General features: G+C 43.3%; 1 protein-coding gene across 1 annotated transcript in view; it reads left to right on the top strand.

Annotated features, from left to right (window-relative positions):
• The window catches only part of SAPCD2 (suppressor APC domain containing 2), a 93,143-nt gene extending 75,476 nt beyond the window's left edge, over nt 1–17,667 (top strand). Inside the window, exons 5-6 of the mRNA XM_085611208.1 lie at nt 4,720–4,839; nt 17,144–17,667. Of these exons, the coding sequence (XP_085467334.1) occupies nt 4,720–4,839; nt 17,144–17,272 (249 nt within the window). The 3' untranslated portion in view covers nt 17,273–17,667. The remainder of the gene's footprint in view (nt 1–4,719; nt 4,840–17,143) is intronic.
• Nucleotides 17,668–22,908: the final 5,241 nt, after the last annotated feature.

Genomic DNA, 22,908 nt, shown 5'->3' with positions numbered 1-22,908 from the left:
CTAGGACCGGTTTCGGGGTATCACCCCTCATCAGCCACGATAGCTTGAATCCAGTGGCACAGTGAGCACGGGATTCCAGTCTGGGCATACCCTTCCCACTTAAAGCAACTATAGCAACGCAAAAAGATGATGGATGGAAAGCTGAACATTGTAAAACACTTACCCCCGGCCACAGATCTGGGTTAAATCCATCGTTTTTCTGCTCACCATGCCATGAGTTCGGACTCAACCAAATGCAAATCAGTCTTGACCTTGCTCCACATGGGAACAGTCCAGTCCGAATTGCCAAGAGGAGAAGGGTCAAGGCTAAACTGCATATGGCTGGGTCCAAACTGGGCTGGCATAGTGATCAAAAGAACAATGGATTAAACCCAGATCTCTTGACTGGGGGTGGGTGGTTGAAAAGTTTCAGCACTCCTTCCATCATCTGGTTGTGTTTGCTATTTGAGGTTGTGCCTGACGTCCAGCAGCAGAAATCTTTTGTCTTTTCAAATGTAAGTAATCTAGTGTCTGAGCGGATTTAGAGCAGCAGTGTAAGACCGCTGATCCAGCTGTAGAGAAATGACTAGAGACTTGACATTCATGGAGCAATTTCCCACTCTGATCTCATGATTCAGTCCTGAAGCACATACAGGTGTTCTTAGGATTTTCATCAGTTCCATGATCTTTAGCAGCATGGTGAATTCCACCACGAGGGCATCAAACCTTTTTGTACAGCAATGAATGCTGAGGCCCTTCATCCAAAAGCAGCATTTATGCAACCAACCAGCTACAGTTAGTTTGTTTTCAAAGGAAGCAAGCGTTTCCCCTTCTTAAATTCCTTATCCAGTGAGTACAGACAGTCACTCACAGCAGCTGAGATTCTGTTGTTGGAAATGCGAAGTCCACTTCAGCTCTTTTTAGCCATGCCCTCTACATCCCTGGTTACAACTCTTTCTCCCAAAGAAGATCATCCCTCCCATGGAAAACAGGTGCTTGAGAGTATAAAATGCAGTCGCTTTGTACAGTGCAGCAGGGGAATGCTACCCTCAGTTGCTGCACAAGAGCATTCAGACCTGGGTGGAACCACACCTTTACGTACTTCAGAAGGGAGTGGAAACACTTCGTCAATTGATTAAAAGATCCATTCCCATCACTCTCCTTTTAGGAGATTTATTGAGACTTGTACGAAAGTTCACGTCCAGTCTTGGTATGTTTGGAGTCGACGAAAAACATGCCAATGAGATCCATGCAGGACACTGACCCCTCCCTAGAGAGAAGGACATTTTACCCTGTTTTCTTTCATTTTCCTGAGTCCTATTAGGAGATCAGCATTATTACTTTTCAAGTGTTTCCATCCACCTTCATGTTAGCGTCTCCAATATTAACCAAATGCATTAAGGTAGCACAAGTCAAAGTTAAAGGCTAGAATGTTTCTCTTTACGTCCTCGAATGACTGACTCCGCTTCTCTCATTGAATTGCTTTTAGGGGCTTCATCAGGGTATTTGGGTATACACCTGTAGTACACCTCTTATGTACTATCCTTGTCCATCACATTAAGTTTCCTCCATCTCGTCAGTTAGAGGTCACTTCACTTACTGAAGACCATCGGGCTTTTTCTTTCATCAAAATGTGTGACTGTGAGATGATTGAAGACCCTGATGTGGCTCTCTGCCTTTCATGATTTCAGGGATCTTCACAAACCCCAGCAATGGTCTGCCCAGAACTTGAGGGTATGGCCCCTTCATTCAACTTGCTTAGTTTGTATTCTTAAATGATTCAGTTATCGAAGTCTCATTATTATTATTTGGAGTTACTATTTACATTGGTATTCAGTTAGTGAAGCCACTAAATCTATACTTCTAGGACCAATTTCTAGATTCAAAGAACACCAAAAATGTTTTATAATAATAATTATTATTATTATGATACTTGATTTAAAATGACATGGTGCTGCACTCTATACTTGAGTTCTAGGCCAATCGCTGTCTTGGAGAGGACTATGGAACCAAAATATAAGTTACTGTGAGGCTTTGCTTGCTTCCACATCAAGAATCCTATTCCCTAATGTGGTCGCTTTCAAAGGCATTCCTTTCAGTGAGTTATCGATCGGGGTCTAACCCATCTTGCACAAAGAACAAACTTCTACATATTCCATTCAAGAAGTAAATATTCTTTTTGTGAAACTCTTTGCAGTTCCCATTAAATACTTTTCCAAATCAGTTATAAGGTGATATGTTCTGGTGTACGGGTCTATAAACTGCATTACTATACTGATGCGAGAAATTACATGGTGTTTGAAAAAGTAGTATTTTACCAAATCATAATAATGTAGCTCCCATCTCCATCACCAGCTCTTATTAGAGTAAAGGCGCGTCTTTGTGATCTATCCAGAGTGTGTGAATCTGTAACTGACCCCATTTGCAAAGAAACAAGGTACTTTTTTAGCTGAGGGAAGAGAACATAAAAATGTATACAAGCTTAACTTCATATGTGGGTTACTCTCACTCACACATGCTTTGGAAATCCAGTTACTAAATCTTTGTACATAACCTTGACCACACAGTAGTAGTGAATCAATGTTGTTGTCAGCCTTCCGTCTGTTTCACTCTTCGAACATAGGATGGGTCTCTCTGGTACTGTCTTAAAATGGTTCTGCTCATTACTACAAAACAGATCTCAACGAGTCCTAATCAATTATGACTTATCCGATCGGATGCCGGTCACGATCAGCGATCTCCAAGCTCTCTACTATTGAAATCCCAAAAATTTCACAAAAAGAAATCTCATAAGAGAACTTTCTCCAGACTTGCCATAAAAAATGTGGAACTTTCTTCCTCCAGAGACTAGGACCATCCCTTCGTTCACTCTTTTAAAAAAGGAAGTAAAAATTAGACCACTGAATAATCTCCTTCCTATCTGAAGCGACTGTCTGTACCAATTTGAATTAATTGTTGCCATTTTTACTATGACTCTTTGTATCATCTGTTTTCCCCTTTGTGTAGCTTTCGGGTTCCACCCTGTGACTCTATAACTTACTCCTTGTACATTTGATGCTATTGTTATGTTGTACAGTGCTCCCAACACCAAATTTTGGTCTTGTTCGCCCTTAATAAAACTTCATAAATAAATAAAATAGTACGCTCTGCTGTCTGTCTGACACGGTCATGGTGAGTGGCAACCTTGTAAAACTTGGTGTAAAACTTGTATTCCCAAATCCCACCAATAGATTGGAAGATATTGCAAAATGGATGGTAAGTTTAGAAACTTTTTTTTTTTTTGCTCGCTTATTAAACTTTTGTCCTTGTTCTCTGTAACACTTTTTTGTTCTTTGGTCTTGTTCAAGCTATTTGCAATTAATAGATCTGCAAGTGCTGGGCTAGCACAGGACTTGTTCCACAAACCACACAGCTGCATATTATTTTGCTAAAATGTGCACTATAGCAAGATTGGATCTGTTCTTTTTTGTGTTGGGAAAGTGGTCTGCTTTGCTTTGAAAAGCTGTACAGATGTGGCAAAGAAGTATTAAAGGATTGTCAATATTTGACTATGTACAAATTTGTATTACTGGCCTAGGGACAGCTTTAGCTGCAATACCAGCCTCACGTTTCCCCCAAAATCATAATTAAAATACATATGTATATACATACAAGGGTTTTCCATCCACACTCTTCGTCAATTGGTCAGTTCAAGTGTCATTCAAATTTTGCATCCACCCACGTTATGGAATTTTGCTACACCACATGTGTACATCCACCTAAAAAGAACTCCAGCAAACTTTCAAAAGGCAGCATCTCTTCTCATTACTTTTAATGCTTGTTAAACGTTTGAGGTTTTTATTACTTTCAAAAACAGCCTCATTTTGATGTTGGTGGGACTACCTTCGATAGGGTGGTGGTCCCACCGACATCCAGGCCTCCGGTCGCACCACCGCATTACAAAGCAGACGGTTGGACCACAGTCTCGTACAGACTCAAGGAGTCCGTCGCGACAGTGGTTCGACACTAATCCCTACAATGGAAGCGGGGCCTGTGCAGGCACCTCCGTAGGGATTAGTATGTCCATTTCCCACAGCCTTTTCATGGCGGTTCCACTGCCATGAAAAGGCTGTCGGACAGGGACTCTGGGGAGCCCCAAGCAGGGCCTCTGTCCCTAAGTGGCGAGGGAGGCACATGTGGTGCCCTCCCCCAAACATCTATGCACCATGTGCCAGGCACCACATAGTGCCTGGCATGCGGTACATGGATGTTTGAAAACATGCCTTTTTCTACTGCGGCTTGTGCTGCAGGCTTTTTCCAGGTTGCAGCAAAAGCTGCAGTAGAAAAATGCAGTTTCCGACTGCCTACACAGTGGTCTTATCAAAATATGGCGGGTGGGACCACTGACTACTTGTTGGGTGGTCTCAATTCTGCTGCGATGTCCGACCACCATAGTAATGAGGCCTTGTGTAAGTTCCCAAGGCCAGACCTATTGGTTTTGCCATTGCTTCTTTGTTTGTTGTTTCAAAGATGACATAACATATTGGTAGTGCTGTACAACAGCTTAAATAAACGATCTGCAATACTGCCCAATGTGACCATTTTGACAAAACTAAAGGAAAAAGAGAGATTAGCCACGTTTTAAAGGTTGCAGTAAGTATTTTATTAAATTGAACTCCTCTACTTTCCTGACCTCAGTTTGTTTTGCTTACAATATTAAATATTTTTATCTGTAACTGTCTCCTCTTCTGCCTTTATCAGCACCAAAGTGTGTCATCCTCTGCCATCAATGGAACTGCAGTCACATCTCCAACCTTCACCACCGTAGGACAGCAGCAGTCCATCAACATGCTGAAGGAACAAAACCGACTCCTGACAAAGGTAATGCCATACACTGAATGGCATACTGGGTTCGGCGAGGTTTGATTTTGCTGAGAGGCCAGGGGTATGGATGATCATAGAAGTAAATGTGTGAAAGTAATGTGTGCTTTAGGATTGTGGATGGTGGGGAGGGTGTACTGAGCCTGTAGATCATAAAAGCTCAAGGGGTATAGGCTAGCATTGAAATGTATGAACCTATGAGAGACAGAATAAAATCACTTTGACAAACAGATCAATAAAGGGGGAGGTGCACAGAGCAGCATTTTATGCAGTTTACAGTGTGTTTGTGGCAACATAATGCACCAGAAACACTTACAAAATGTGACTAGCTGTAAATAATCATGGCTGTCGGAGCAGCAGACAATCCTTGCGTTAATGGGCTTGATATGACCTGAATTGTAGATGTAAACCTACTTTCCAACTTCCAGGAATCATGTTATTTTTCAGGGCATGTACAGTTTTGCATTCCTCCCACAGGGCATCCAACAGAACACATTAGGAAGCACATCTAGCATATGTCCAGTGCACAACAAAAATGCCTATAGTTAACTATCATTCTGCTCTGAACAGCACTAAACAACACAACACACAAACATCGCCGCAAACGCAGTTCTTTGTCGCCAACACAGTACGAACAGCCTGTTTCCGCATGGCTTCCAACACCACTTTTCACCAGTCTATGCCATGTGAGAAACATACAATAAAACTGCGAATAAATTACAGGTATGCCGTATAGTTGTACATCCGTGTGCTCCGGAAACCACTGCTTACCATCATTCACCACATACCAATATACAATAAAAAATAAAAAAAAAACAGATATCCCCACCTCCAACTTACACACAAACATAATGTCATAGAAAAAGGGCAATAACAGTTTATTAACATTTGTTGTTCACTAGAGGGTGTAGACATCAATATAATACACAAAACAAGTAATTTACTGATAATTGTTCCCCTCTCAACTTGTCCATACTCTACCTCCACAGCCTTGGGCACACCTAACTTCTGGAACAGTGGAGTTCACCGGATTTATTTTCAGCGACTGGTGCAGTGGAGCTGGACATACGTTTTTCCCAGCGTAGTGGGGAGTTGAGTGAAGTTTGCTGCATAACTTCTGATTACTTTGAAGTTCTGCTAATTCAATGAAAAAAAGCCTTAAAAATAAATGCCAAATCATTGCCTAAAGGGGGTTTCAAATAAGTTCGAGATGAGATGATTAAATAGGTTAAGCAGAGAAATATTTCTACTTGAGTTTCTCAAAAACAAATTAATCCTCAAACCATGTCTCCTCCTTTATTCCGTAACAAATTAAAAAAAAATAATGATTCATCCAAGGATTAGCCATCTCTAGCCTAGATTTTTTTTGGGGGGTGATATTTTTAACTTTAGATTCCTTGCCTTTAGAATATGAATAGGCACCAAATTGAATCCAAAAAATTCTAACGGCGATGCTCCTGTGTGCTGGCAGATGCTTTGTGCGGATCTATGTAGGCTTTGTAACTCCCTGAATATGACTGAATGGAAACTTATGTGCTGTCCCTCCTCGCTGGCATTTCTTTTCTGCGCTTTCTGACATGGATCAAGTGCTCCACCCCCAACTTTTGTCATTCTTATGACCACTTCAAAATTTTATGGCAGTGGAGTAGGAAATCCTGTCCCTTCTGAAACCTACAGGCCTCAAACCATGCAGAAAGTGTCAGAAGTGGATGATGTTCACTTACTCGCATGGGTTGTGTCTTTCATACCTGGGCTCCAGTCCCAACTGGAGCGGTTCTGGGCCTGAAGGGTAAACCTTAAATCGCAGTACACAAGAAGAAGTGGAAGCTCAGGTCTTGCTCTTCTTCCAAGTTGAGGGCTTGTTCCCAGTATTAATGCTGTTCCTGGGAACGCAGCTCTTCTAGCTCAGTTTTTGGGTAAGTCAAAGCTCAAATGAAAACGTAAAAGGAAGGGAGACTTGATCCCATCTCTCTCTAAAGAGAAAGCGTGAGAATATAAAGATCAGTAGCGCACTAACTTAAAGACCTTGGTTTTGGAATAGAGCCTTAGTGGTCCATACATACCCAGAGCTCCCCAGGCCGCCTTCTACTCTGCAGCAGATCGCTTTCTTCAAGGAGCCCATGCTGCATATGTTTGTGTGATTCTGGCCCGCTTTGGTGAACGGTCTAGCCCCACTAATCTTCAGGTGACTCGACTTGGATTACTGTTGGTAGGCTCTCCCCTGATACCAGAACACTAGAAGGGTTAGAGGAGGTTTTAGGACCCACAGGGGTTGACTCCCCTACTCAATGAACAGTATCCCAAATTAAACCCCTGGGTCTATTGGATAAGGAAGAGTACTATCAGAGTAGTACTTTTTAAAGGACTATTTCCCTCACCCACCCAAAGGTGGCTTGCTTCATCATCGGGTTATCTCCTCGCATTGTGAACCTAGTCACAAAGTGGGCCACATTCCCCTATCTGAGAGGGAGGAGCTCTGGTATGTTTCAATAGAAATAAATACTCTATATGAACTGGATGTGGTGAGGGGTGCAGAGCAAAGAAAATGGGAGTTAAAACTAGCTCCAGGGTACTCAGTAGACTTAATTGAGGTGCCCCTGGACCAGGATTAAGACTGAGCTATAACGGGAGAGGATTCAACCTGCCATTGAGTAAAAAAGTAGGTTGACCGGTTTCAGCCCAATACCCTCAACACAGGTGTGGCGGCGTTCTTCAGGACCTTATGGAAGCTTCTGCAAAATGTATGTAAATAACAAATGATAGAAACAAAAAGGGCTAGTTGCCATATACAAAACCAGTGGTTGAAGTGGAACGCCACTTGATGAGGGATCCACAGTTTGGTTTTACCCGCAATCGTGAGGTAACATGCCTCAACTTGACTTTGGTGAAAACTCAAGGTGGCATTACGCCCTTGTGGTAAAAGCCAGCTTGGGTGCGAGTTGCATCGCGGAAGGCATTCAGGACTACTCTGAAAGTAAGGTTCCTTATCCAATAGACCCAGGGGTTTTCTTATGCACAAAACCTTACCAGGCTCCTACTGTCTCTGATACAGACTTCGATGCCAATCAGAAGATTCGCAGAGCTTGCTGCAGTACTGGCGCAGATGGATTTTTTGGTGCCATTGCCCATGTGAGACTCTGAGCCAGTGTCAGCATACTAGATCATAAAATATAACTGTTCATTAAGCAGCCTGACTTTAACCCGGTGCCTCTGCCGCAACGCAACAGTCAGCAGAGGCTCCCTTCTCTTTTTGACTCTGACCCTATAGAAGAGATGCGTAGCGTACCCCAGGACACATGATAATGATGGTTGTGGTGGTTTACTCCTCCCTCGCTCTACTGATGATTTATTATACTTTAATTTATATATCAGTGGCCTAGACCCTTCCCACTGAAATGGACCTTGACTCGCCTCATGGGCCACCATCGTAGGAAAGTGTAATTTGCAGCAATGGTCCAAAGGGCCACTGAGGTGCTAAATCTGCTTTTGTTATCCACTGAGGCAAAATCAAGTGCTTTGACAGAAATCCTCCAACCAGGGCTGTCACTGTCCGAGTTCTTATGACCATTTACTAATGCCCTTACTGGTACCTTGATGGCTACATGTTAGTCTTGTTCCTACTGGCTCGCCTGTGCCCGGCAGCATAGGCCTGCCCACAGTGATCTGGACTTCCTAACTAATGCCCTACACTGGTGATTCTAACTTGTAGGCGTCAACTACTAAGGTGAATCCTAATTCCTTGCTGACAACTCCTCCAGATGTGGAATACAAAAGGATTGATGCTTTTGGTAAGAGGATATTTTCATCCATAAGCCTGACCTTTAGGGTCATAAATGTGGTTTGTTTACTGAGTTGGTACAAGCATGCCCTGTGGGACATGATCACTGAGATCTTGGAGGCAGTTCTGGAGGACCTCAGAGCTTCTTTGGCTCAGAAAATACCTGGACAGGATGCATCAAAGTGCCTAATCCATTTGGGTCTACACCCTGCCAACAGCCTTGACACCACTGCCATGCTTAGGAGGCACACGTGGTTGAGGTGGACCAGATTTTCAGGTGATGTGTCAGCATCCCTAATGAACAAGCAGTCAGTGGGTCCTGACTCTTTGGGAAAAGGCGTGTTTGGCACTAGAGAAATTTGAAAGCAGCCGAACCAAAGCAAGTTATTTTGTGCTATTGGCACCTGCTGAACCATTTCCCCTTCAGTTTAGGACATTCAGAGGTTATACCAGGTGTCTGGTATTTAGGCCGCTGCAGCCTTTCCCACCAGTGGTGCAGCAGACTGCCCAGAGCTTTTGTGGCTGTGAATGTGGCACTGGCAGACACTGCATAGGGCAGCAGGGTTGCGGTACTCCAATGCTGAGTGAATCTGTGTCAACCTGCACACCTTAAATGTAACTGTTTTAGTTAACAATTATAACTTGTACTAGTATATAACCAGTGCGTGCTTCTGTGTTGAATAGTACTCCAATGCAGCCTTCCCTAGCAGCTATAAAGCTACTTTAGTTTGTCATCCACAATTCATGTCGGGAGCTGGATACAACAGTGAATCCCTAGCTGGAGATCCATCACATTGTACAGGTGTGTCTTATCCAAAGAGGCCGCACCCTACCATGTTTCCTCCTTCCACATCTTCCTCTGACACCATAATGCACTTTGATGAACACTCAACCATCCTGTTGAGTAGGTATACCTTTTACTCTCCAAAGGTGCCTTCAGTTGACTACTAGACTCTGAGAAAGGCAAAGGATGCCATCGTACTGCTTCCTCATCCCTAATTAGGACGGTGTGGGTGGAGGGGAGGAAATCACATTGGACAGGTAGAGATCTGAGGCCACTAGTCTCTGGCAGCAGAGAGCCTGCTCCTACATCACCCTGCTGTAAATTATAGAGATCAGTTTGGCTCAAAAAACTTTCCTTCCTTCCATCCATCCATCAAAAGGAGGCTGCTGCATGTTCTCACGGACAACACTACTGCCATGTAGTATTGCAACAGGCAGTGTAGAGTTGGGTCCTGAGCTCTGTGCCGCAGCTGGTAGTTGGAACAACAGAAACCTCTTCCTAGTCACCAACCACCTGAAAGGGTCCCTAAATGCAAGAGTGGGCAACCTAAGCAGTTGCCATCTGGCATATCATGAGTGGCGTCTTCATACGGAGGTGATGCTGGTCATCTCTGAACACTGGAGGGAGCCCCTTGTATAGCTTTCTGCCACTGTAGAGGATGTGCAGTGTTAGCAATTTTGCTGGCTGCTGTTTCCTCTGAGGAATTAGTTTTGAGACACGTTTTGACTGAAATGGAACAAATGAATCCTGTATGCCCTCCCATCCCTCCCTCTCCTGCCTTGGGTTCTGAAGATCAAGAAAGATGAGTCAGACTCATCTCGATTGTCCCACTCTGGCCCAGGCGAGTATAGTATGCAGAGCTTCGGAGTCCAATCGCTTGCCCTGCGATGAGGCTTCTGCTTTTAGAGGACCTCCTGTCTCAACGACAAAGCAGAATCTTGCAATCCGAATCTCCACAATTTGCACCTCCATGCGTGGGGATTGAACGGTGGCATTTGAATGTGTTTGAGTTGCTGACTGAGATGGTAGATTCTTTATTGCCAGAAGCTCTTCAACAACGTTAGTCTACACTGGGTGCTGGGACAAATTTGTTGCCTGGTGTGATGCCTGGGGCACCAACTGCCTCATAAACCAAACTTTCTAGTGGTCTGTTTATTCTCTCCTTAGCCCAACAAGGCCTTGCAGTTGGCTTGGTGAAAGGTCACTTATCATCACTTTTTGACTTTCTGTGTGTGCTGGACCAAACAGCCTTGTTAGCGTACCCAGTAGATATACTTTTGATTGAAGAAGTGACACGTATGTTTCCTCCCAAACTGTTTGTAATGCCCCTTGGGACATTTAACCTGGTCTTGACATTCCTGTATGACCTTTGAGCATATGCACAATTGCTACTTAAGGCTGTTGATGCTTGAAATAGTCTTTTCTATTGTCGTCCTGTCGTCACACCATGTGAGTGAGTTGCAGGTGCTGTCTATACAATCTCCCTACGCTATCTTCTTTTCGGTTAAGTTGGTGTTGAGGACCTGGCAGATTTCCTCCCTAACGTTGTGATGTTGGTCAATCAATCACTTTGCCAGCATTCTTCAGTCCACCTCCTCCATCGAAAGAGGTAGAGAGGCTCCATCACCTTCTTCCAAAGAATGTTTTGAGCTTATACATAGACCAGACAAAAGATCTTTGGGTATATGATCAACTCTGTGGTTCCTTCGCAGGTGTAAAGAAGGGTAGGACAGTGCATAAGAGGACTCTGTTAAGGTGGCTAGATCTCTCCATCAAGATCTGCTACCTCCTGGCAAAAAGCCCCTCACATAGGAAAGACCTATTGACTTTAACAATGCTTGTTTCTTTTCCTTTTATTTAAAACTTTCCAATCTTTTGTTTCATCTTCGTGCCCTTTTGTCCAATTTTACGTATTGTCATACTTCATTTATTTTCTTCTGCATCTTTCTTTCTGTGTTTCCATCTTTTTTTTCTCATTTCTTTCATTCATCTTTTTATCATTCTTTTTCTACTTTCTCATTTACTCCTTTCATGCTTTTGTATCCGTATTTCAACCAATTGTCTTTTTCTTCCTTTTTTATTTCCCTGCCGTCTTTCTTCTTTTCTTTAGTTTGCTTTTTAACACTACGTTTGTTCTTTATTTCTTTACTACTTCCCTTTGTCTGTTACTTCCTACCATTCGACTTTTTACCCTTTCTGGTTTATTAATCTCCTTTCACCCGTCGTTCCTTTTGTCCGTTCTTTCATCCTTTCTTATTTTTTCATGTCTTAAATTACACAATGTTAAACTAATTGTCATGGCCAGTTTGGCTGAAAACAATAAGATTTTGATTTTGATTATTTCGTTAATCCCTACCCTTTTAATTTGTTTATTACCCATTGCTTGCTTTTGCCTCTTGTTTCTTTTTTTCATTTCTTTACTTTCTCTCAGTCCTTCTGTTTTGCTCTCGAGGTTTACAGTATCAACTCCCCGTACCCCCTCCCCTTCCCCCAGCTCCTGGAAGGTCTACTGAGCTCTGTCAGTCTTTATGATCTATTTGGAGGTGGGGTGGGGGCGGGGCGGGGCTTCACTATGGCGTGCCTGTGTCTGTTCCTTGCTTGTTCTGTGTCTGCGGGAAGGTCAGACCACTGCTCCCTGTGCTGTGCCTGTTCTCTCTGCCAGAGTTGATGGTGGTTATTGAGATGTCGAAAGAGCCTTTAGCTGTATTTTCACCTATTGTAAATCACAGGTTTGTCATTTACACCCAAAGGTAATTTGAAGTATGAAAATGAATTTCTTTACTAAACAGTTATATTAAACCATTTATGAACAGACTCGCTACAATTGATAGACAATTATGACACTCAGTTAAAAAAAAGATATTTTGGATAGATTTTAAAAATAAATCGATAGCTATGTTTGCATAAATTTGAGCTGGCCCGGGGTTCAAACACAATTTTGTTTCTTACGCATAACGTCACTTAAAGGTGTGTGTAATTGCTACTCGGAACTCAGTTAAAGTGAAAATGTTTTTCAACAAATTGCAAATTCCTTTGGCTAGCACGTTCAGGATGTGCACTTCTCACTGTTACCGAGTAGCCAGAATCTGCTGCTTGCATTTTCTAAGGGTAATAGTTTAGTGTAAGAGTGAAGACTTCTTTGGAAAAAACAGACATCTTAACAAACAAACAACCCTTGGCAGCTTTTAAGACTAGAGCCGGTGGGTCCAGGCTGGCTTTCCCATAGCAAAGTGAGCACAAGCCGGTGTAGGGCAAACTGTGGCCTTACAGGAAGCACTGTGTGCTGCAGACCGAAGGTAGGGTCTGTCTGCCGTGGCACCTCCGTGGACAGGTGCCTAGAGTGGAGATCGGTCTTGCTTCAAGTAGCACCCTAACAAGGGCACACGTTGGGGGGTCCACACGGGTGGACGGCATCCACACACTATTTTCAGTGGGTGGATGCTGTGCACCCTGCCAAGAAGTCGGGCCTCTCTAAAATATGGGCAATGTGTCCCGGTATTGGTTTCAGACACCTGGACACTCTCAGCAGGGCCTGCACGATGTCTGCTTTCGTTCAGAACTAAAAAACAAAACAAAAAAAATGCAGGCGAAGAGGGGGCTTTCTTATTTTGAATTCTGCTGGCCCAAAACAAAGGCCGAAGTTAAGGGCCATCAGGCCTCCTTTTTTTTTGTTTTCGAGTATCCTGACTTGGAGTTATCTGGAGCCTCATACTTGAATGCAAAGGAGGGCAAGCCAAGGCACCCAGCTTATCACTTCACAGGCACTCGAGAGAGGCACGCGTTTGCCTTTGTTCAGTCCTTGTATATAAGCGAGACGCATACACTAAGAATGTCAAATGTGTTTGGCCTCTCCCAGTATTTACACAAATAACAATTTAAATAGTATTGTGTTTTATGTCTTTTTTAGTGCTACCCGTCCCAATGCAGTGTATCATGGAGCTTGACATCTTACGTAAACATTATACATTGAGAATAAATCCTATGTGTGTAAATAAATGTCCATAATGAGTTACACAAGATAGTGAGGGTTACAGAGTGTAGGAGTTACATGCCCATCATAGCTCACTGTGCCATATTAGAAGGATTACATTTTATGAACTGCAAGTAACAAAATGATCTTTGTGTTAAAAGCAAGTAACCCGCTTGCCTAGCTACGTAAAATCAAAATCTGTCATCTGCATGTTACATAAACTGCTTTGCAGGAGACACATTAACCCCCTATGCTGCTTAGAATCAAAACTGGGGCTAGACAAAACCTAGATCTCTCAAATAAAAGCATTAACCTCCAGACTTATCTCACCTTTATTATTATTCCCTGAGATTTACTGGGCACATAAAGATCTCTGCAGCAGGTGCCTTATTCCCATAAGATATATTTTTTTTAATGCAGACTTTGCATCCAATTAAGCAGAACAGATTTCTTGCCACATTTCTCCTGGCTGCCAATTTCTTAGTGGCAGAGTTAAAAAAAAAAACATAATGTATAAGTTGAGGCCCAGACTTTGTGTCGGGGTTGCGTCACTTTTTTGGCACAACTCCAAGGCAAAATCGCACTCGTTAAATGTTGTATTGTGGTCAAATGTACTTGTGATAGAACTGCAAAACATTCATAAATGTTTTAAGATCTGCTGTCACTTGATGTCCCCTCCTGTGATGCCATTGAAGATGTCATGCGCCGTGATGTCACTTGCGTACTGCCTAACGTGGTTAGTTCCCCCCACTTCTGTTTTCTTAGGTCGAGTCTGAGCAAGCGCTGCTCTGGCGATCTGTTGTATGAAGAGTACAGTGGAGAAGCCCTGCCCATATTTTTCATTGGCTTGTGTCTTTGTCCTTTGTAAATGCTGGCCTCTGATTCCCCAGTAGGCTTGTTAGTCCCGCCTTAATACGGCCATGTCGTCATGTGTATCCTCCTATGGTAACTGGCCCCTTTACTTCGGTTCTTACATGGTAAGCACTGTATTCTTTATTGAGTTTGTCCTACTTGAGGCATGATGGCGTGCTTTATTTTCATTCAGCATTCTGTGCGCACGCGCCTTCACTTTCGAAGCTACTGGGACAATCGTGACCACTTGTTGGATCCACCAGCACCCGCGAAGTGACCGCTGCCCGAGTGGTGGCACTATAGTCAGGCAGTGCACAGCCATTATGGCTATGCTCGTGTCAGAGTTTCTCTCGTTCCAATGGTAAAAATGGTTATAAGTTAAATTAAACTTTTAATGGCCGCGTTGTTGCATCAGACTAACGCACAATAGTATATAAACATTCCACCCAAAACGGCAAAATAAGGGTCTATAGCCAGTATTCTTACCGGGTGGAGTTACGTGGCTACACTAGTAAGCAAAGTGTAACCAAACATCTTTTTACCTGACATTCACCTGCAATCTCACTACCGAAGGACCAGCAAAAGCGGCGCCCACAGAGACCCAGTAGTTTCTTAGCTCAGTCAAGCCAGCTCCCGCTCTGCCACTTTACAAAGTACACCGCACACCAAACGCTGGCGCCAGGGAAGAACTACGTGCGCCCAGAGAGGATAGAGTAGAGCCGTACAACACCTATGTTAAAGCAAGTCCCAAAAGAGAAAAGGGACAACTGGTGTTAAATGTGTGTTTTGAAAAGCGGCAAACTGAGGGAAGCATATTAATAGAAAAGTTACAATCTCTCCGCAATGTGTGTTTTTACTATTTTGCCACAACCAGTGAGGACTTATCTTATTCGCTGTCAAAAATTGTGATACTTTAGGTTTGGTTATGGAAACCCTGATCATCTAATCGGCTAAGGAACCTAATGTCAGGTTATCATTGGTGCTGCGACTGCTCTAATTCGTTGATTCCGGTAGGATATAGACAAGCTTGCCATTTGCTTATTGGGCAATTAAGCGTGTATGTGCTACGGCACAATAATATTTAGCTGCAGCATGTCTTCCTCTTTACGTATAGCAGTATTGGTGAGTTTCGAGTAATTTCAATCGAGAGCGTTCTTTACTGCTTAAATACTTGTTTACCTAATCGAACTGCGCTCTCAAACGTTGGCGAGAAATTTTTGTGACATTTTTAGGTTGAGCTTGAGCCAGCGCGCAAGCGCTGCTCTGGCGAGCTGTTGTAGGTAGAGTTGTTGGACCATCCAGCACCCGCGAAGTGACCGCTGCCTGAGTGGTGTCTCATCTGAGCTGGCACCTTAATCATACAGTGCACCGCCATTATGGCTATGCTCGTGTCCGAGAGTTTCTCTCGTTCCGATGGTAAAAATTGTTAGAAGGGTCAGTGTTGTGTACAGTCAGCTCTTTTGTTATCTGCTGCTTTTGCCTGGAACAAGCATCTGTATTTGCTTCTTTACCTTCTGCCTCCATTCATCGCCACAGTCCTAAACAGAAGTAGATACACCTAAGCTAGGGTGAGTTGCCACAGTGTCAAAACATCGAATTACCAAACATAAGTATGCCAAGTTTAGGTATTAATAGCACTGAGAACATGCACTAATTGGCCAGGCAGTCCATAATTGTGGCTGCCCTGGCCGCCCTGTTCATCACGCTCGCAAGTGTTTGCATTGATTTTTTTATTCCTGAACTCCTGTCAATCTTTAGTTTGCGTTCACTGCATCGATCGATTAGTTAGGCCTAGCTGCCCTTAAAGTGCTTCCACGGCCCTGCAGTTTATCTCCCCTCATTGCCTCCCATCCATTACACAAGTTTATCTCTGCCATAAATTGCACAGCATTGATGATCTGTCATCTTTCCAACAACCCTCGCTTCATCTAATGTTCAAGCATGGACAGCGCCTCCTATTAAGCGTCCTCTCTGGCACGTATAATTTGATTTCCTTTTTTAAATTTATTTTTTTATTTCTCTTGCATTGTCTACGAATGTAAATCATTTTGATCATTCTTGTATAAATTATTTTTGTTTTCTTCTTGGCTACGCATTTGCTCACATTATGATGTACAATTTAAACTGAGCTTTATTTGATCCTACTTAGTTTTTTTACATTATATAACAGATCCACTGTAGTCCGTGTACATGTTACCCAGAATTCTCCTGTGTTTATAATACCGGTATTGTTTCAGCTGAACTCAAATGTGTTGCAACACCATTCCATGGAGGCATTCCATAATTTGCAGGGAAGTCTGGCCCTGCACACAAGGGTATGCTTTTTCATTTGGACCCGCGCCACATTGCAGAAGAGTGTGCAAGACAAAAAAGTCTTCGTCAGTACGTTGGTTGTGCCCCACAAATAAGGACACCCAGAGAGAATCCACTGGGAAGAAAAATATGGATCACAGGAACCCCAAGTAATATCCCTGCAAGGGGTACAGATGCATAACAAAAACAGCTGCTTGGGGTGATGGTCCCTTTTCACGTCTTCAAAATCTGGCCGGGTCAGCTTGCAGTCAAACTGTGATTACTTAGTTGCTTTGTCCTCTCCAGGTTACTGCATATAAAATAATGCAAACGCCTTCAAAAACAATAAATGCAGCTGTGAGACATTACTTAAGGGCACTTAAAGGGTGCTAAAAACAAACATCTTGATAAGTAACAAACATTTCCATTACAACGCCAATAGCTCTATCTCTAAAAAAAAAAAAAAAAAAATGCGAGACCTATTGCATTGCAAGTGCTTGTTTTAGAACTTAGGCCCTGCCCCTAACTGAATGTGTTTATCCGACGACAAGTCTTTAAACGTGATTCTCTGGATTAATGGTCCGCTCTGTTTCTCTGACCTCATCCGTTCTCCCATCTTTCCCTGCAGGAGGTGACGGACAAGAGTGACCGCATCACGCAGCTGGAGCAAGAAAAGTCTGCGCTGATCAAGCAGCTGTTCGAGGCGCGTGCCCGGAGCGCCCAGGATTGCAGTCAGCTGGATTCCACCTTCATCTGATGGAGCCGGGCCTACGCCGCCCTGCTGGAGCTCGTGGGGCGGCGGGGCTGGGTTTCTCATAAAGCCTGGAGCCTGCTTCACACAGACTTATTCATGGAAGTGACTTGACTTCTCTCTGTTGGACCTACCGCGGCCTCTCTCTTTGAGCTGTGATTGAGGCGGGCGCCACTCCGCGAGCTCCAGGCCTTACACGGATGACTCTCAGGGGCGCATTTTATGTAAATGAGAGCACTCCGAGTGATTCCACCAAATGTGGGTTCAAAAGGGCAATTTCTATCCATTGTGGTAAACCCACACTCCAGAATTGTCCGGTAAAAGGTTTCATTTTCCAAGTGACACTGGTTAGTGAAAAGCACGCTCCAGTTTCTGCTGCCTGCACTGCGGTACACTCCTATAAAAAAAAAATCTGTTTATTTTTATATGTGGCGTTACAGGGTTAGGGGCTAGCTTTCCCCTTTAGTTTACGCTGACTTGTTTTTACACGAAGATTTGTAAAAGATATACTTGTGTTTTACTTTCTTTTTATACCCCTTTTAAATGTATGCACATTTTTGCATGGTGATTTTGTATGAGGCAGAATGCAGTCTTTGAGCGGGAGAGAAGAGCTGGGGGAAGGGAGTGAAATTTCTGGTGACCACCTTCATGGCAGTGTTTTCGGCTTGCAGTTGATTTGTATGACAATCTGCCTGAAAATGTTTCTATCCCAACTATTTCTACTTGCTTGCCAACATCAGTGCGCTGGAAACGATCTCTGACCCCGAGTATTTTCAAAAGCACCCGGCAGGTGGTGCTATACTTCTATTTGTAAAATACTAATAAGTGGGACTTACTTGCAAACATCAGTGCGCTGGAAACTATCTCTGACCCCGAGTATTTCCAAAAGTACCCGGCAGATGGTGCTATACTTCTATTGGTAAAATACTAATAAGTTGGACTTCTGCTGAAGAAATGAACATTTCTGGGATTTTGCGATCAGCAAGAATGCTAGTTGTTGACGCGTTGCTTTTGTTTGAGAGGGCACGCTGTATGAGGGACCATGATAAAGGAATGTTCGCCCGGCAGGAAGTGGTCACACCCTTCCACTACCTTGACCTGGAAGAGTTATGAGAAGGAGAGCTTGGATTCAACCTCTGTGTGTTTGACGCCCCCTTGCTGGTTCAGGCAAACCACTCCATTAACGGGCCTGCAGCTTGTGTCGGTTGTTTGTCTTTCACCACAGTCTAGCAGAATTCAGATTTTTAACATTACACCACAGCCAAGAACCCTCGCTTAATTCAAATAATTGATAACTTTGCGCTGGTCTGGAAAGACGTGATCACCGCGTGGTTCTAGCATGCGTTGGTGGGGTAAAGAAGTTTTTCTCCGATTTGACTTGCCAGCCAGCTGCCCTTCTGTTTTTATTATTGGGGGTATTTGTGAACGTTGTATACGTTATATTTTGAAAACCAAAAATGTAATTGAAGAATACGGCCATTACAAGTCCTCAGGAATGAAAAGTGAAGTAACGCTGTTTTAAGTTTTCGCGCTTAGCTGTGGAGTAGATAGCTCCTGCCTCTTGTAGGGGGCGTTACTATATACGGGCGCTACAAATGTTAACCCCTCAAACGGGAAGGCCGTTGAGAGCGAGTTATGAAGGAGAGGTCTCCCGCACAAAAGAGGTGCCCCTACCGAAAGCTAGCCCTATGCAGAAAGCTTGGGCCAGTGAGGAAAGTAAACCTGTACTCGAGAGGATGCCAGCGCCGAGATGGCTGTAAGCGAAAGGTAGATGGGAACGGAAGAATGATTTCCAGCGCAGAGATAATCCCCCCGTGAGAGGTAAGGATAGAAGACATGGCTGTAAGGGAATGTTATTGGTATGGAAGACTGGATACCACCAAGGAACAAGGTGTATGAGGGTAAACTGGTATGGAGGAGAGGTTGGCAACACCATAAAGATGGCCCCAAGAGAAAAGTAAACACCTGTGGGAGATAGTTTTTTTGCTTAAGGGAGATGGAATCAAAGGGGAAATTGTAAAATCATTAAAAAGCTGTTTCAAGCATAGGTTTAGAGGTTGCTCAAGGGACTGCTGCCGGGGACAAGCCGTGGCAGAGATGGGTCACACAGGAGAATTAGACCACGAGGGAATGCTGTTGAAGTAGAGTGTCTACAAGGGGTTCTACCGCAGGAGGATTTCGTTTGTTCTGGCCACGGTGCACCAGGGTCAACAAGACATCGTTCTGTTTGATAACCTACTTAGTTACCGGGTTAGATGAATTCCTCTTCTACTTGAACTTATGGAGAGTCCTGTTACTTGAGTACCGTTGAGTTGGCCAGTGGCAGCACTGATCACGGCTGCACTGAAAACAAGATCAGAATCCTGTAAGACATGCCAAATACCTTTAAATACAAGCAACAAATGAAACCAGTCCTGACATTTTCAGGGCCACTTTTTTTTAAGACCATGAAGACTGCTGTTTGCCCCAAATCACACCTTCTCTCCGTTACTGAAAGGGAATCCGCCTGTATTTGACCTGCCAGGTCTAGCTTTAGTGTTCTGCACCATGTACTTCAGATGCCCCTTTGATGACCTGGCAACCGTCAGGCAGCTTTACTGTTGCATACTCCACTTCACCGATCCAAAACGTATGTATACCTTGTGTCTTGATGCACAATTAGATCGATCGTCTACTTCTTTCGGAACATTTAGAGGAGCTACAAAACTTGAGGGCTGGCATTGTGACGAGCAACGGGATTTATAGAGTAAATTATGCTTTTATGCGTTTATATGCAGCATCAACGAACATTGTTAGCTGTTGGGCAGAAGCGCAATGTGGTCAGCGTTTTTTACCTTTTTTTTTTTTTTTTGCATTTGTTCAGAGAACAGATGGAGTTTGAGCTTGCGTTCATCTTCATTTTGGGATTCGTAATATTTAAATGTGGAGTTAAAACATGATTTTGATGCAGTGTTCCTTGTTTCAATTCTACACCATAGCCGTGCACGTTCAGCCGTTTAGTTTTAATAGCCAATCACATTTTGTTAATACCCCTTTAATAAAAATGAGGTTTATTGGCTTAAGTGCAATTTCAGGCAGCTGGGAGGGTTATTTCAGTTTGGGTTCCTGGGAGAGTGAATATACAAATATATTTGTTTCAAGGTCTTTTTTCAGGTTGAACAACTGCATGCTGGTATAAAACACTTTTTGAATTTCTCCAACTTGAATCCTTTTTTCCAAAGCCCGTTATAAAGAAGCAAAGGGGGATTTGGCACAAATGATGGGCAGATTAGATGAAGACCTAAAACGGGGGATAAACCTGTCCCAAAAAATGTAGACTGCATTTCACTGCCGCTTTAAGATGATGACCACAATCCGGCCCACGTGGACATGGCGCCTATGCACTCCCGTTACTCCATGCCATGTTTTCCTTGGCCATCCTTTTTGCAGTAACGCGGTGTTGTCAACACTGAGAAAAAGTGTCCCTTGGTTGGCTGATAATGGTTAACTTTGGGTGCCATGTTTATACGCCTCATTACATTTCTACGGTATACTCCTCAGTATATTCCTGGCGGTGATACTATGAAATTACTCCTGCTGCTAGTAACAGTCGTGCCCCAGAATAAGACTAGAAGTAAGTTGCTAGGCTTGTTTGAACCCACCCAGGCAGATTCCAGCGGGAGGTGATCAGGTAGCTGACCTGCAAATCGAAAGGCTGAAAAAACTTTGCCCGTTATGCTGGCAGGACCGAGGCATGGAGAGTAAAAGGCCTTGTTAGGTGACCTAGTTCTCGTTGAGGTGGTTCAACAGCTTGTCGTTTAAGTCGGAAAGGGCCAGTTTGCGCATACATTTATACACCTAACAGTCACAAAATAGATGTGGCACTCCACTGTGGGCCAACGAGGGCCTGGCCAGTGACGCATGGTTCCCCACCCCATGAGGGCACAATCTTAGCCGCACACAACTGTTTTATAGTTCATGGTTTAGTTATGATGCCATTGTAAGAAGTGACTCCAGAAACCGCAACGAGGTGCAACTGAAAATAAGTTCTTTGTTTTAGCTCATGATGAGATTTGTATTTTTCTTTAACACAAGTACATTCATTCTCAAATCTGATTGATCAGTTTGTGTGTTTCCCCTGCATTCATTGGTTGTGCCTGTTCTGATGCTCTACTCGCTGCTGCTATAAATGTTGGGGCATTTGCTCCAGAATTGTTTACACGTTCCTGTTCTCTCTTGTGCTGGGTCTTTTCCTTCCAGCTTTTTCGGTACTTTGATTTTTGCTACTTTATTTTTTGTTACTTTTGGTTCGGTACTTGTTTCACTGGCGCAGTGAATGTTTTCTTTCACAGGACTTTGTAAATAAAACCTGGTAACAAACTTGTGTGTATTTGTGATTTGTGTTCAGTTTTTTTTTTATATTTAAGTTTCAGACAAATTTTTTTATGTTAGTTAAAAATTTTTTTAAAGTATTATTTTCTGTCATGGTAGTTGGCTGTGCGCATCAGCTGTATTTTTCTGTATGATGCTGTTACTAGAAAACACCTATTCTTAATGCACGCCTCATTGGCTGAGGTGTAGTAAAGTCTGCCAGTGCAATTGAGACTGGTCAATATGTTCTGCAGTAACTTTGTGCAAACTTAACTTACTGCAGAAGATTGCACAACTATAATATTTAACAAACTCACACAATAAAACAAATTTCCAACCTGGCTGTAGGTGAAGTTTACAGTCCATTGAGTTGCCTCTTGTTACTCAGTGCTCTAGAACAAGTTGGTGTAAAGCAGTCGGCAACCTCTTGCTCGACAGGATGCCATTCAGAGGTAAGCCTGGCCTTTTGTGGCAGGTTGCGTTCTAGAAATCGAACTGCTTTTTTAAGTCACCCACTTTTTAAATCTAGTTTACTTGAATATGAAGCGACTTGCTCACAGCGAGTCAGTTTTGGAGGCGGTGCAGTCGCACTCTTACCTAAGTGGTTGACTGCTCTGGTGCCCGAGGAGCTGCTCTGCTCTTTACTGTTGCCCTGCTGACTTGGACCGTCTCCCCTGCGTTGTGTGCTACATTCTCATTTTAGCAGATGTACTCTATCCTCCACGCCATGAATTTATTGATTTCGTTTTCATTGCCCTTTCAATGGCTATCACCAAACTGACACATGCCCATGTGGTTGTGCTGTGGGGTGCTACAGCTCATTGACCCACCCTTTTCTCCTGATGAAGACCCCAGCTAATCAAGAATAAGGGATCAAAACATACATCAGCTACTACTATGGTGTCCCTTATTGGTTTGCTCCTAATTAGCCCTTCAAACGTCAATCAAATTGTTTGTATATGATGCTGTCTGGTTACCTGATATCTAAAACCGGAGACCCAATCATAAATGGACTTGTGAAGCTGTTTATGTTTTGTTTGCCTGTTTTTTTTCTTCCACAGTATTTGGTTATTTACACTTTTCACAATCACTGTGTTGTCACGTCTGCTCACTGTAGCGCCTCGTGGTTCACAAAAATGATCATCTGTTTATTATGTCAGATAATTGTACTATTTATTACATATTTACCAGTAATTACTGGTGTATCTCTGATCTATGCTTGGTGCTAGACATATTTTGAATACATATTGATGGTCCCATAATTGAGTTTTGCAGCGTGAATCCTTTTCTGG

Source organism: Triturus cristatus, chromosome 1_2 (assembly GCF_964204655.1).
Source record: "Triturus cristatus chromosome 1_2, aTriCri1.1, whole genome shotgun sequence".
Lineage (NCBI taxonomy): Eukaryota > Metazoa > Chordata > Amphibia > Caudata > Salamandridae > Triturus > Triturus cristatus.
This window is presented reverse-complemented; position numbering and strand designations above follow the sequence as displayed.